General features: G+C 53.4%; 1 protein-coding gene across 2 annotated transcripts in view; it reads right to left on the bottom strand.

Moving 5' to 3' along the window:
* Positions 1-16,021, bottom strand: part of SPSB4 (splA/ryanodine receptor domain and SOCS box containing 4) — an 85,961-nt gene that overhangs the window by 49,728 nt on the left and 20,212 nt on the right. For both annotated transcript variants that reach the window (XM_059921897.1, XM_059921896.1), the window contains exon 2: positions 12,243-13,089. In XM_059921897.1, coding sequence (XP_059777880.1) covers positions 12,243-12,936 — 694 coding nt within the window. In that variant the 5' untranslated portion in view covers positions 12,937-13,089. The remainder of the gene's footprint in view (positions 1-12,242; positions 13,090-16,021) is intronic.

A 16,021-nucleotide genomic window follows, 5' to 3' on the forward strand; every position in this document is an offset into this window, starting at 1 on the left:
GCTTCTCCAAAGAGCCTACTGACCAGATGGAGAGACAGGACAGACACCCCAGAACCTTAAAATCACCACTGAGGGCAGCTACGATCACAAGTCAAAACAAACACTCAACCATGCCTTGTGAAGCAGTCTCTACCGCGATCCGGGCCACCATTTACGAAGGGATCTCAAGGGTCTGGTTTTATTTCATCTCTGTAACAGCCTCTTTCTCATTCCTCCCCTTTCACCCACGAGGTGGAGGCTCTGCGGGCTCAGGGATGCTCCCAAGGACACAGACCAGTGAGGGGGTTCTGCTGCTTCCCCACCCTGCGGCTGGGTGTACCTGGGCTCCTGCTTCTCTGGTGCAGCTGCCCCTCCCCCCCACCAGGGCTCCTGAACCCTGCAGTCCCCCAGGCCCTCCTCCTCGCATTCCTGGCATACCTCCTGTGTTGCCCCCCTCCTGGCTCTCCCCACCCAGAACCTTCAACGTTCTCCAAGGATTCCTGGTAGTGTGCTGCCCAACTCCCCTTGCGCAGGCGTCTGTGCTGAATCTTCTTCCTGACCCACCATCCTTGAGCTGGGCCCTAGAATGACTAACTCATGGGAGAGCTGAACCTCCTTGCAGCCCCAGATGGAAAGAGCCCCATGACGGAAACGGTGGCCAACGCCCTCTCCGTGAGGCTCCCCAGTCCTCCCAGTGGCTCTAAAGCAGCTTGTCCACTAGAGTTTCGGGCGAGGATGGAAATGTTCTACATCTGCCCTGTCCGGTATGGTAGCCACCAGCCACACGCGGCTACGGAGTACTCGAATGTGGCTACCGCAACTGAAAAACTGGATTTTTAACTTTATTTTCATTAAACTTAAATGTAAATAGCCACACGTGGCTAGTGGCTACTGTATTGCACAGCACAGCTGTATAAAGTTTGTCATCCAAAAAATCAGACGTGCAGACAGCCTCTGGATATTAGATACCAATGAATAATGGACTCTTCCGGGCCATCTTGTCTAATCCCTTCCTTCCTGTGATGGAGAAACAGAGGCACAGAGAGGCGAGGTGATTCGCCCAAGGTCACACAGCCAGTTGCCCAGCTGGAGGGGCCCAGCCAGGTTTCCTGGCTCCTAGTACAGTGCTCCTTCAAGGACCTATCCCCCCCACCTTTTCCAAGCACCTCCCAACAACTAGTACCTGTAAACCTGGGACATCTCTGCTTAGCCACCAGCAACCCCTCACTACATGACTCTGCACCCCTACTCACCCCAGCAGCCTCCTTCCAGCCAGGCATCTCAAGGAGCTGACTTCCAGCCAGTGCTGGGTTGATGGCATCATCAACTGGGAAGCTTATAATACACACACACACACACACACACACACACACACACACACTCTGAATCCAGGGCCCATGGATTCAGAGACAGCCAGAATCTGTGTTTCTCCCACTCTCCCTGAGGGTCGCTGAGGTCCAGGCAAGTGTGCCAAGTGACCAGCTCCAGGATTCCCCACAACTAAGGGAACCAGCAGGTGGGACCCGACCCAGAGGCACCAATCAGAGGGCAGGTGGGAAACTCTGTCTGCACCTGAGAAGCGCTGACCCATCAGAGACGCTCAGGACTTTAAACCAAGACCTGGGAAAACAATGTGCCAGCTAACAGCGAGGCGGAAGCAGTCAGGGACCAAGGAGGGGTCAGGGCCCTGGTGAGCTAACCCCAAGGGTTACCCAAATTATGAGGGAACAGAGATGACATAGGAGAGGTGGGGCACAGGTGGACGGGAGGGGGTCTGGGCCAGACGTGCAGCGGAGGCAGCAGTGGGGTGCCTGAGAGCAACTCATTCCTGGACCCACCCACTACACATGCAACCTTACGCTCACCCCTTCCCTCAGGCAACTTGGATCTCCTGGGGTCTGGATTTCCAAGGGAGCCTCAACTAAACGTCCCTCCCCTTTTCTCGATGCTTGGCCCCTGGGTGAGCTTTGTGAGTGGCGCTGGGCTGTGACTCTGGCCCCTCACCCCAGAGGTAGCCCCCCTCAGGGAGAAGACCGGGATCCCACTGGCACCCCCAGCAGGGCCCAGACCACAAGCAGCGAGCTGTCCACCTCAGTAAACACTAGGGCAAAACTGCCCTCACCCTGGGACACCATCGTGGATGCATTTTGAGGGAGAAACCTCAACAAATGGGACAAGATCTGGAATGCCGCTGCGGCTCCAAATGGATTGACTCAAATGGATCCAAATGGGTCAACGCTTCTACTTAAGTGACTCCAAAGCCAGACGGCCATGTCTCTGCTGGCAGCTCTGGCCCTCAGTGCTCCCTGGTGAGGTCATGGGCCTTGGAGGTGTGAGAGATGGGGACCTCAGGTGCCTCGTCAAGTGGGGCCCCAGGGCCCCAGGATGGGGCAGCCTGTACCCGTTGGGGTTCCCAGCAGGCAGGTCACGAAGCGGGGCTCGCAGCTCTATTTATAGAAAGCAGCTGCTGCGGAGGATGAAGAACTGGGGAGAACCGGCTCGGCAGTGTTTTCCAAGCTCACGCTGTCTCGGCTTAATTTCATCCCAAGCAAATAAATCATTAAGGAGGCACCAAGTCCTGGAAGATCTGATGAAGAAGGGCCATTAAACGGCACAGCCTTAACTTGAATTATGGAAGGCCTCAGACAAGCAGCCTTATTAGTGTCTGGGTTAGGCCATAACTCATGCTAACCGCCCCCTGGCCTTAACCAAGTGAGGAGACGGGGAGAATCAGCCGGCTCCCTGGCCGCAGGCATAGCCCAGCAGGCTGTCTGCTCTCCCAGCGGTTTAAACACCCTCCTGCAAATGTGTTTTGCTCCGTGCGTTGCCTTCCCAGCAGCACCCACTCCCACGGGCAGGGGTGAGGACGGAGGACCCGGCTGTGCGGTATTTAAGGGTGTTCACAGGCTGTGGCAGTGGGAGCTGCCGGCACCAGCGTCGGGAAGCCCTTCTGCGGAGCACAGGAAAGCCGAGGCCTGGGACCACCCACAGAGCCACGGCAGGCTCACGTGACCCCGAGCGGCACGGAGGTGAGAGGCGTGGGTTCAAGGCTGCCGGATGGTTGCCTGCCAAGCTCCTGCCACGAGCGGGCTCCTCGTCCCCCCTCAGCCTCAGCCTCCTCACGAGTGAAGTGGGAGAGCAGTGCCTTGTCATCCGTGGATGGAACGAGATAACATGCACAGGACGCTCACTGGCGTTTGCGTGGGGCTGTGGCAGGTTAAATCAGATGGCGCACGCGCCATGCTGAGCAGCGCCTGGCCTCTTGTTAAGTGCTCACGCGATGACTGTTTCTAACACAGAGCTGTTTCTATTTGCGGTAATCCCTTCCCAAATGAAGTCGCCCTCGCGGGAAATTCATGGATAACTGTATGGATTCACTTGGGTACCCCTCGCCAGCAACTGTGAGAACTTGGGTCCCGTAAACTGAGTCCAGGGGTGGTTGGGAAAGCTGAGAACATGAGGGAAGTGGGGCTGGATGGGAAAGGGAGGGGATGTGGAAGGCACCGCTGGGCCGCTGAGGGACAGGACTTGCCCTCCCATCAGCCAGGTGGGAGGGGCGGAGGGCAGAGCCAGGCTAGGCCACCCTGGGCCTTGCTGCGGGGGGGGGGGGGGGGGGGGCGGGGCGGGGCGGGAAGCAGGCCATTTCCAATAAAGAGGTCGGCACAGGCCCAGGCAGATCAGCTGGGCTGCAGGATCAGAGTGGGGCGAGGCGGGGGGGTGGTGGGGAGTGGGCGACGAGCTGCCGTGGAGGCCTTGCCCTATGCCCCCTCCCAGCGGCACCCCCGCCAGTCCCGCCGACGCCCATCGGCAGGGGTGAGAACGAATGGTCCGGCTGTGCTGTATTTAAGGGTGTTTCCATGCAGTGGCAGTGCCGACACCAGCTTCGGGAAACCCTTCGGCTAAACAGGCTGCCTGGTGCCTCAACAGGCTGCATCATTAGCATCCTCAGGGGCTGGTCAGAAACGCAGTCTGGGGCCCTCCCCAGACCTGCTAAGTCAGAACCTGCTTTTAACAAGATCCCCAGCTGACGTGAGTGGCACATGAAAGTCTGAGGTGCGCAGCCGACAGCAAGTCTATGGGGAAGTCCCAGCATCACACCCACTGTACAGGACGGAGAAGTTAGGAAACCTATGCCCAGGTCATCCAGGTAGTAAATGGAGAGACCAGTTATGTCTGGTCCTGACGGCGCTGAACCCCCCTAGTTCTGTGGTCTGAGCAGGAGGGGGGTATCTGACACGTGGGAGGCACTGAGAGGCCATGGAAGGTCTTCCTATGTGTGGATGTGGGAGTGGGGAGCACCTATTCTAAATTCCACCCAAGCTCCAAAGGCCCTTCCACCCTCACCCATCATTCTCCTCCTGAACTCCTACGTCCTCCTTCACCTATGTCGGGCTTTTCAATATGGACTCATAAACTGCACTGAATTCTTACTCTCTTGTTTCTGGCAAGGTGCACTGTCAAGGGGGGATTGGAGGCCTGGGTTTTAGTCTGGTTCTGCCGCTAATTAGCGGGTGACCTTGGGCAAGTCCTCCCGGCTCTCTAGTCCATTCAGCGCCCACCTGTAAAATGTGGGTCTTGCACAGGCTGCTGAATGGCACGTTCCAGCCCTAAAGCCTGGGGCCTGCCTTCAACCCCTGCTAGTCCCAGAAAGATGGAGACTGGCCGTCTCTTCCTCACTCCCTTTCCTCCAAGGTCCAGTGGCGGCCAGCCCGCAGCCGGGCCTAGCAACCATCTGTTCAGCGGCAGATGCTGTTCCTCAGGCCCACCACCGCACAGCCCATCCCTGCTGAACACACATGTGGGCACAGCTGGCGAGGACACCACTTGCTTGGACATCCGTGCTGAACACACGCTCACCAGGCAAGTCACCACCAGGAGCTACAGAGTGTTTGAGCCAGACATTTAGCTGGAAGCCTTTAAAACTGCTCACAGGGAAGGCTGAACGCTCCCAGCTCATTTGTGACAAACTCACAGTGGCCTCTGAACCTCAGGTGGCATTTCCTTCACGTATCCTAAAGAGGAAAGAGTCAAAAACCTCCCCAAACCAATGTATTCCCTTGTGTGGAATCCCTCAGAGTTCACAATGTGGACCCAAATTTAATAATAATAATTATTCCCACATCTAGTAACACTAAGTAACTTTAACAACCTACGGGAGCTGTAATAGTTACAACTGGCAATTTTTAAACCTACCTTTTTCAGTACCTTCTATGTGCCAGGCACCAGCCTAGTCACTTTCTATATATGACCCACGATCCTGATGGCTCGTGGCAAAGTAAATTTCTATTACTATTACAGATGAGGAAACCGGCTCAGGGGTGAAGTGACTCGCTCAGGGTCACAGCCAACTAGCAGCCAAGTCGGGACTGAGCCCGGGGCTGGGAGACCCCTGAGCCGCAGTTCTTCCCATGACACCAGGCTGTGACCCTCTGAGGAAGATGGCAGCAGCTCTGCGGTGGCCCACGGTGACACCTGTCCCAAACACGCCTGCGTTTCAAAGCTCCCTTCTGCAGGCAGGACTTCCTGGACTGAACCTACTCGTGACTGTGTTAAATGTGGGAAAAAACCCTCAAAGCAGGGCCACAGCGTCTGAGTGAAACGTTTTTTCAGCTGAAAGTCTGTTCCTTTTTGGTGGGAAACAAAGGGTAGGGGCCAGTTTCTGAATGCTGAGATCCTGAATTGAATTGCTGGGCCATCATGCAGCCTCTGCTTGGCCCAGGTGTGGGGACAGACGTGCTGTGCACGGTGCACAATGAGGGGTGGAAGTGGATCACTCCGGGGTCAGGCTTCCAGGGGGTGACAGCTCAGAGCCAGCCTCACTTCGTTCCAGGCAACTATGACTCCAGTCCCGCTGCGATGGAGAAAACATGCACTTATTGAGCACCTACTATGTACTCTGCTATGAGGGTGGCTGAGGAGGCTAGGATGCAGTCCCGCCTCAAAGAACTGCCACCCTCAGCAGTAGCAGCAGCAGCAATAACAAAACAGCAAAACACACCTCTTATGAACCTGCTCTGTGCAAGTAAGGGGTCCAGGGGTCTCACTGTGCTGACATGCACCCCATGTAAGGACAGACTGAATTATATATCTCAAATGACCATAGTCCAACAATGAGTCTGAAGCCGTCTTAATTGCAAATTAATGTGATTGTGCCGTATTTTAAATCAGAAACCAAATCTTTCACAAGCATTCATCGGGTGCCCAAGACGAGCTCAGCAGTGGGCACAGCACAATCAATAATGCAGCCTAAGTGTGTGATATCAACAGCTCCCCTCCACCCCGGCACCTCACGTGAGCCACATGCTGGACCACGCTGCGTTTCTCCATCAATCTTAATACTCACCAACTCCGCAAGGTACGTATAATTATTCCCACTGCACAGATGGCAAAACAAAGGCTTGAGGATGTCAATTAGCCAGCAGGGGGGCAGAAATAAAATTCAAATCAGGATCAAAAGTTCATTCTCAAAGACTGGAAACTGCCTACATGTCCAAAAATAAGGGTCTGGATAATCCAATTATGATACAACCATACCATGGAAACCCATGCAGCTGTTAATAAGGAATGAGGCAGCTCTACGTTAATCATATGAAACAATCACCAAGATCTATTAAGGGGGAAAACGAGATGCAGAGCAATGTTCACAGGATGATCACATTTGCCTGAAACTTCTCTGTCATAAAATTCTGGAAGGACGTAGGAGAAAGTGATAATGGGGGTTACCAGCAGGAAGAGAGGCTGGGGAGCTTCGGGGTGGAGGTACTTCACCAGGCACGCTTTTGTAGCGCTGCTATTTGTTGCCACATGCATCATTTACCTTTCAAAAGTATTTTAAAGTCCCCAGTCTGCCCGCTTCCCCACACATGCCTCCTGGCTGACCATCTGTGCCCTGGGGAACTGCACACCCACCTGGGGAAAGAAGGCATACACATGTGGAAAAGTGAGTGACTGGGGCAAAGCGGCGATTGGAGGGTGGGGTAGGAGGAGGACTCAGCCTTGAATTGGGGGTGCAGGGGACAGAGCCCTGGGCTGAGGGCTGTGGTGAGCCGGAGTCAGGGCAAAATGATAGGGTGCGGGGCAAAGGGGAGACCAGGCCTGGACCTGGCTCAGGAGGGAGGGGGAGCAGAGTCCAGAGGATGGTGCCACCCAGGAGACACGGGGGAGCTGGGCAGGAAGATCGTGAGTGCAGTGCAGACAGCTCTGGCAAGGCGACGGTGTGCTTGCAGCCACCCCGGTAGAAAACTCTCTCTGGCCTTCAGCAGTACCAGAAGCCTTGGCTGGACGCCAGCCTCCTCTGCTGAGCTGATGCGCCAATAAATGCTTGTTGGCAGATCAATTAAACCATCTAGGAATGACGTCTGGAACGACAGTTTCCCTGGCTCGAAGCAGGTGGAGAAGGCTTCCCTGCCCACTGGGCCTGAGATCCTGGGGTCCCGCTCCCTAACCCCCACTGAGTCAGCCCTGGGCTCGGACACCTGCTCCTTGGAATCGGCGGGCAGGGCCGGTCCAGGTAGCAGGAGGCACGGGAGTGGTCACGACCGACCTGGGTTTCAGGGCAGCTCTGCCACTGGCTAGCCGTGTGGCCTTGGGCTAACTCTTCACCTCTCCAAGAGTCAGTTTCCTCATCTATAAGATGGGTTTAATAACAATTACATTGCCTCAAGGTTTATTGCGTGGGCTGAAAAAAAAAGAAAATGAGTAAAACACTTGGCCCAGGGCACAGAACTTGGGTGGATTCCCCCAAACGTATAATTATTATGACCCTCAAATCAAAAGCTGCTCCGTCCGGGGTCCCCTCTCCTCTTCCTGTGTCACTCGCGTACTACTCACTACCACAAGAACTCCCAAGACAGGAGACAAAGCCGCTCTGTCAGCCCTCCTGGCCGCCAGCATGTGGAAGGAGGAGCCAGGGGCTGGGGGGCAATTCCGGAAACCAGCCCGGAGCCGATTCCAAAGGCCTGGCCCACCCCACGGGCCACCCTCACAGCAGTTGGGACATTTTCAGTGACATTCTCCTGTTAGCGACCAAAGGATGCCTGATTCACAGCCCCCGCTGGGACTGTCTTTACTCAACTAGCTTTTCAGAACGCCTCGCGGAGTGCTGTGCTCAGCCAAGAGCTTTGAGGGCTGGAGGCGAAACCGGGGGGAGGGACAGCATCTCAGGGCTTCCTCCAAACTCACCGCTGAAGGAAAGGGTCCAGTCCTTTGCTAAGTGGCCGCCCAGCCCGGTGGAGCAGCCTCTCCTATTCCTTCTCTTCCTGCCTGGTCTATAAACATCTCCACAAGGGACCCACTAAGCCAGTGTGCCTCAGTTTGATCCAGTTATTAGCTGTGTGACCTTGAGCAAATTATTCAAGCTCTCTGGGCTTCAATTTCTTCATCGGAAAATGAAGATGCTAATAAAGGTATTAGCTCAAAGAGTTGTTACAAGGCTTAAATGAATTAAAATTTGTAAAGTGCTTAGAATCTAGCCCAGCACAGACTAAGTATCAGAGAAGTGTTCGTTAGTGTGGTGCTGTTATTATTTGACCCGGGACCCAGTCATCCGGAGCCAGCTGGCCTGTTTGCCTGGCCTCGGTTCTGCACTTCCCAGCTCACTCAGATGGCAGAGCCCCTGGGCGTCCTGCAGCTCTTTACTGTAAACTCCCCAAGATTCTGAGCTGTTTCGTTCCATGGTGTAGCCAAAGAACACATTCGTAATAGGAAAATGCACTTCCAGGAGCTCTTGTCCTCCACAGACACACACTTCAGAGTTACAGGCAGTTAGCTCTTTCTAAGTCTTGCTTTCATAGTCATAAAAATCAAAAATTGAGAAAACCATGCCCATTAACTTCCTTCCTACCCATTAGAAGGGAAGCCTCTTATTGAGGCCACTTTTGTTTTTATCCGTAGGTGAAGCCCCGGACCTGGCCCAGCTCACCTAGTTAGTCAAAGCAGCGAGCACCAGTCGCTGTGGGCCTGCTCTGTGCTGGCGAGCTTTATCATGCCTGTTTTACAAAGGAGAACACTAAGGTCCAGAGCGAGGAGGTAATCATCGTCCAGGGCCTCCTGGTGAGTCCTGGGACCACACTCTAACCCCATCTGTTCTACCCCCCATGGCCTTGTGGGGAAGCAACCCCAGAGAGCAGCCCTGCCTCTTTCTGCTCTAGAACCTGTCTCTAAATGTGGTCCCCTAACCCCCTTGCTGGGTCTGAATTTGGGGACCGACCTTCGTGTCCACAACCAGCGTTGGCTCAGAATTCTTTTCATGCACAGAATTCCACCTTGGGTCACCCTACCTGCCCAGGGACTCCCTAGGGCCAAACCCTTCTCGGTGTCCAGGGATCCACTGGACTTCAGCCCAGGTCACTAGCTACAGGCATCACACAGTCCCTTCCCAACCAGCCCGTCAGACTCCCCTCAGCCTGTTCTTTGGTGGCTCACCCTGTAGTCAGGGCTTGTTCAAAAAAGCTGAGCTCCCCCTTTCTGCAATCACACCCTGCCCAAGATAGAGAACACCACTCCTATCTGGAGAAGGGGCCAGCACCATAGCACTCAAGCCAATCCTGTCACCCAACAGGAGATGCCACAGGCTCGCATCATATGACATCCTGGCCTTGCCTCCCCTTGCCTCCTGGATGGGCTTTCTAGCCTCAGCCAACCTGAAAAAATCACTGCCAACAGGGAGGATAGAATGCTCCAAGTTTCAGTCTCACCAAGCGTCTCCAGCCACCTGAAGGATCCAAGAGCTCAAAATGCTCTGATCACGACTGTCCTCTCCCACCCAGCCTCTATCCTCAGCAGCACACCAAGCAGAACACCATGGCTTGAATGCTCTTGATCCTATCCTTCGTGGGGGAGCCACTGGCTGCAACCTTGTTAGCACCTTAGTTTTGTGCCAGTAAACCAAGCAACAGACAATAATCCAAGTGTGAATCAATACCCAAGAGGAAGCCCACCTTGGGGCCCCAATGGTTGGCTCAGGTAATTCCTCTGGGTATCAGTGCCAGCCTTTAATCCCAGCTACCATATTATTGGTGCCGTCACACAAGATCTCACAGCAGCTGTGAAAGGGACCTGATACTGTCCCATTTTACAGATGAGTAAAACGAGCCCTAAAGCATTAGAGTGACTCACCAAAGACACAAAACCACTGAGCATTGGGGATGCAGTGGGAAATGAGGGATGTCAGACCCCAGAGCCTTGGTACACCAAGGCCATCCTTGTAGTCCAGTGATCAGTTCTGGCAAGTAGATTTTCCAATTCCATTTAAAAAGAGCGTTTGTTGTTGCCGTTGGTTTTCTAAGCACTGGGGTTTGCCTGGTCGCCATGTCTTTGAGGGTTCTCAACATTCTCCACAAGGCACTGGGGCGACTAAGCTAGCCCGATTCAGGACACACTCACCTCTCTTTATGTAACCAGTTAATCAGAGAAAACAGGCCGCTTTGCCATTCAATGGCCACCCAAGTCCAACAACTATGGAAATGAAATATGAGCAAAAGTGTCGCCAATGATACCACAGAGTGGAGCACACCAGCCCCTTTCTGGTGGTCTGTCACCCTTGAAAATGGTCAACCCACGCTAACCTGAGTCAATGTCAATTTTTACTTGAGTAAAATCTTGTCCTTGACCTCTTTTCTGGAGTGTCACTCTCAGCCCCTCAGCTAAAGGCGGGAGCATGGGAAAAGAGTGGGCTTCGGAGGCTGACAGACCTGGGGAGGTCCGGGTTCTGGTTCTCCGTAGCTCTGCTCTCCAGTTTCTCTCCTCTGAAGGGGGGCAACTATATCTCTCATTTAAAATGAATACGCTGGAATTCTGGCTTTAAGCGCCCACCTCTGGGAGCTTCGTCAGGGGTGTGGCAGGAAGTCTGTTTGGATGAGGTGTGTGCAAGCTCACAGGTGACTGACTCCAGGCCCCACTCGGCTGGGATTCAACACGGGACAGGCGGCCACATGCACCTGTGGTCCAGAGGCCACCCTGCCTCCCTAAGTGACTCCCTCCTAAAACCAGTAACTATTTTCGTTACTAGGATTTTTAAGCTGCCTCACAGGATGGTTGTGTATATTAAATGAGAGGAGGCCTTAGAGTTGTCAGCAGTCAAACACAGCAGCCTGTGGGCTTATGTGCAACCTGCGAGGGCGTTTCGTGTGTCCACACGGTGTCTTAAGCAGCTGCCAACGTTAAAAATTGGAATAGGGGCTTCCCTGGTGGCGCAGTGGTTGAGAATCTGCCTGCCAATGCAGGGGACACGGGTTCGAGCCCTGGTCTGGGAAGATCCCACATGCCGCGGAGCAACTAAGCCCGTGAGCCACAATTACTGAGCCTGCGCGTCTGGAGCCTGTGCTCCGCAACCAGAGAGGCCGCGATAATGAGAGGCCCGCGCACCGCGATGAAGAGTGGCCCCCGCTTGCCGCAACTAGAGAAAGCCCTCGCACAGAAACGAAGACCCAACACAGCCATAAATAAATAAATAAATAAATAAATAAATAAATAAATAAAAATTTTAAAAAAAAAAAAAGAACATAGGATTAAGGTATGTTTTAAAAAAAAAAAAAATTGGAATAGTTCACACAAAATCTAGATTTCTGGGTCCTCGTGAAAGAAATCAGAAGATTCCACAACTCGTGGCTCTCATTCCCATGAGGCAATAATCAGCTAGATGCCCCCTTTAACAGAGAGTTCAGCAGGAAGACCTAGATTTGAGTGTTCAGCCCCTGCATACAGTAGGCGTTCAATAAATGATAGTTATCACTACTTATTATTTATCAGTAACTCGAGTGCATGGGATTCAAGTGCAGGGACTGTGTCTTCTACTTGTCACTCTCCTCCCACTGTGAACTTGAAGCCAGGAGCACAGGAGACATCATTTTGCACAACCCTTACAGAGACTGAAACGTTCGTAATTAGCATCAACACCCAAATCACTTATTAGGCGCCAGTTCTAAGCACTGTCCTAAGCACTTCACATATATTATTATCTTATTTGATTTCTCACAACAACGCGGACCTAGATTACTATCATTGAGCCACTATTGCACAAAGGGAAACTGAGGCATACGCCAAGATCACCCAGCGAGCACAAAAGAGTCAAGGTCCAAACCCAGGAGCCTGGCCTCAGAGTCCACGTCCTCACCACGAGTTCACACCGCAGGATTATCCCAAGTGCTGATGGAGGATGGGGCCTCACCTGATTTCCCCCGCCTCCCCCCTGAGTTCTGCCTGGGACAGGCAGCCTCCGGACCCACCCCTGCCCACCCCTTCCCCCCTCAGCAGGCTGCACTTACGGTCAAGGCCATTGATGTAGCGCATGGTGACTTCACAGTGGCCCCACACGGCACTCACCACCGGGTAAAGCTTCTTGCCCTTGAGGCCACGGAAGGCCACGCCCAGGTACTGGCCGTCCACGACGAAGCTGAGTGTGCCCTCGTCCATGTCCAGCACCACGAGCAGCGAGTCGGGCAGCGCGAAGGCCTCCTCGGGCCCCAGGAAGGCGGGGTAGGCCACGCCGGGTCGGTTCTTGCCGTCGTGGTAGAGGCGGCTGCGGCCCAGATCCCAGCCCCAGGACTCGGCGTCGCTGCCCACCAGCGCCGTGTAGCCCACCGAGTGCAGCGGGGCCCGCGCCGTGGCCACGCCCACCACAGCGTGTGTGCCCCGCTGCCGCGCCGGCCAGTGGATCTGCCAGGCGTGCAGGCCGCGGGCGTGGCCCACCTTGCCGCGGATGCCGTCCGTGCTCTGCGCCACCGGGTGCCGGTGGAAGGTGAGCCGGTCGTCATCCTTGACGAAGACGTTGAGCGAGCGGTCCTCGGGGTTCCACGCGTGGCGCAGCTGCACCGCCAGCCCCGCCGCCGGCATGTCCAGCAGCTGGTCCAGCCGCGCCGGCCGCCCCGGCTCCGCTCCCCGCAGCTCGCGCTTGGCCGGCCGCAGCGCCGGCTCTCGCACCTCCACCGACTTGAGGCTCCCCGAGAGCTTCTGGCCCATGGCTCGCTGCCGGGACGGGGCCGCTGCGGGCCACCGCTACCTCGTGGGTGCTTCCGCTCCCCGCAGCCAGGGATGGGCCACGGGGCTGGAAACGGGGCTTCCGGACCGTACACGTCCACAGCCTCTACGGGGCTGGGGCAGGGGCCCAAGCTCCTGGAAGGAAGCAAAGGACGCGGGTTACTATAGCAACCTCGACAGCCACTTATGCCCATGCCTTGGCTGGGCCCTGGGCATGCATTACTAATAATAACTAATGAATCGAATGATATCTGGCACTTATCTAGAACTTGCCATATGCCAGACACTGTTTTAAGTGATTCATATTTATTAGCTCATTTCATCCTTAAGACCTCCCTATAAGACATTCATTATTATTCCCATTTTATAGATGAGAAAAGTAAAGAGCATAGAGGAGATAAGTAATTAACCAACGTCCCACGGTTAAGAAGGGACTGAGCCCAGATTCACACTGAGGCCATCTGGCTTCAGAGTCCGTGTTCGGCTCTTAGAGCAGTCACAGGCAATTTTATTTTAGAAATAAGGACTGAGCCCAGAGAAGTTGTGATTTGCTCAAGATCACGGAACATAGAGAACCCCAATGCATTTGGTCCCAAGAAACAAGCCCTGTGCCAAGGTTGGGGGGACAGAGTGCCCAAGACAGGGGGTCAAAGATGTTTAGGGTGTGGCCCATTGGTTCCCATCCCTGGCTGCCCTGGGGAGCTTAAACAGCATTTAAAGTGCAGCCAGGCTTGAGAAGCCAGACACTGAGCAAGGATCCACCAAGGTCACCCAGGCACGTGGACATGGACATAAGATAACCATCTGAGGATGGGGTGGGGTCTCCATGGGAAGGTGAGTTGGAGGCAGGGGGATGAGAGAGTTGATGTCCAGACTCTGGAGCCAGCGAGAAGTATATGCAAATCCCTCTCTCCATCTCTTAGTTGTGTGTCCACGGGAAGGTCTCTTAGCCTCTCTAAGACTCCAGTTTCCTCATTTGTTAAATGGGGATAAAATGCTCCTTCCAGGTGGTGTGGGAAGCTAAGAGACAATACCAAAAGTCAAGCCTGAGATTCTGTGGGCAGGTTTTCCTCTCTGGCTCTATCTTCTGGGTATCCTGCATATACACCTTCCCTTTGGATGGGCAAGCTCTTTCTTTAGGCATATAAACATAGTTAACAGCATTGACCCTGGGCAGCCTCCTCTGAGACAAGATCCTGGTTTTCAGGACTTGGCCACCATCACTAAGAGACTAGTCAGAATCCAGGGTGCTTGGGCTGTTTGGATGGGCCCTGGGTGTGGGGAGAGATGGAGAGCTGAGCCCTGCAACCTGTCCAGAGCAGAGGTGTGTGTCCTCCCCTCCCTGGTCTGAGAGCTCCTAGGCTTTCCCTGAGATAGACCAGGAGGCAGATGTTTTTCATGCCCTGCTCTGCCTGGCCATGACCTCCCACCCAAATAGTGGCACAATCCCAGCCAAAGTGCCATACAGCACAGGCAGCAATAGTATGCATTGCTTTTTTAACCCTCCAATTTTATTCTCGACTCCTATTTTCTTTCCTTTCTACTGTCAGACCCCAGCTTCAGCTCATGCTGACCCTATCCAGAGAGTTCTGGCTAATGTTTAAGGAAATACCAGAATACATAAAAATTTACAACACTAGACAGTTCTAAGATAGCAGAATAGTTACTCCTTTTCATATCCAAAATCACCCAAAATAAAGGAGGAAGAGAAAGAGGAATGCAAATTTTGTCTTCAGCAAAACTAGAGCACATTTGTAATCCAACCACAACTTATAAAGAAAGGCTGCCAAAAAAATGGTCAAGGGCTGCCAAAACCAGTGAAGATCAAACGAGGTGTGAGAAAACACCTACAGAAGACACCTGTGGCTGCAGATCTCAGTTGAAGATGGCAGAGCCAGCCAGTAGCTGGCACTCCCTGAAGGAGAAAACCAATGATTCCTAATCAGGAACAATGGGAACAGGGTATGCGGTCTAGCAGTTGGAGCTGCCTCTGACACTGTGGGGAAAGAGGAGGGCAGGGCTAATAGAGAAAACTTTACAGGTCTGCCATCTTCACAGGAAGCAGTGTGCTGCTGAGGCAGAGTGGGAGAAGCGCCTGGACTGGGGGAAGCCCAGGGCTGCAGATCTCTGCTGACTGTGTAGAAGCTGAAAGAAATCACTGCCACAGTCCTGTGAACAGAGTTACCAGGAACCAGGGAGCAATCCTGCTCTCCTAAAATACCTCCTGGCATCTCCTCTGCATGCATCCCCTGCAAAATGCTGACCCAGGAAGGTCCGCCTCTTCCAACTAGGAACCAGCACATGATGTAGTCAAAGATGCTGGAAAAGAAATAGAGGAGGAACAGAACAGGAAAAAATATGGTAAGCCAAGAAAACTCACCAGAAGAAAAACCTGTCACAAAGCAGATAAAAATTGTGAGCAAATTTGTAAACTAATTTTGTGATCACTTATTTCAGAAGGGAGACAACTAGTACAGCCTAAAAAAAAAAAAAAAGGATTAAATACATTTTTACATAGTTACAAAGGCAACCTCCAGAACTCCAGAAGAATAAAATACAGATCTTTCAAATTGTCAAAAAGAACACAAAATAAAACAGACCATACTGAAAGATTTTGCTTTAAGAAGCAATAGAGACTAGGAACCAAGATGGCGGAGTAGCGGGACGTGCTCTCACATCCTCTTGTGAGAACACCAGAATCACAACTAGCTGCTGGACAGTCATCGACAGGAAGACACTGGAACTCACCAAAAAAGATAACCCACATCCAAAGACAAAGGAGAAGCCACAATGAGACGGTAGGAGGGGCGCAATCACAGTAAAATCAAATCCCATAACTGCTGGGTGGGTGACTCACAGATTGGAGAACACTTATACCACAGAAGTCCACCCACTGGAGTGAAGGTTCTGAGCCCCACGTCAGGCTTCCCAACCTGCGGGTCCAGCAACGAGAGGAGGAATTCCTAGAGAATCAGACTTTGAAGGCTAGCAGGATTTGATTGCAGGACATCGACAGGACTGCAGGAAACAAGAGACTCCACTCTTGGAGGGCACACACAAAGTAGTG

This window comes from Balaenoptera ricei, chromosome 4, assembly GCF_028023285.1.
Source record: "Balaenoptera ricei isolate mBalRic1 chromosome 4, mBalRic1.hap2, whole genome shotgun sequence".
Lineage (NCBI taxonomy): Eukaryota > Metazoa > Chordata > Mammalia > Artiodactyla > Balaenopteridae > Balaenoptera > Balaenoptera ricei.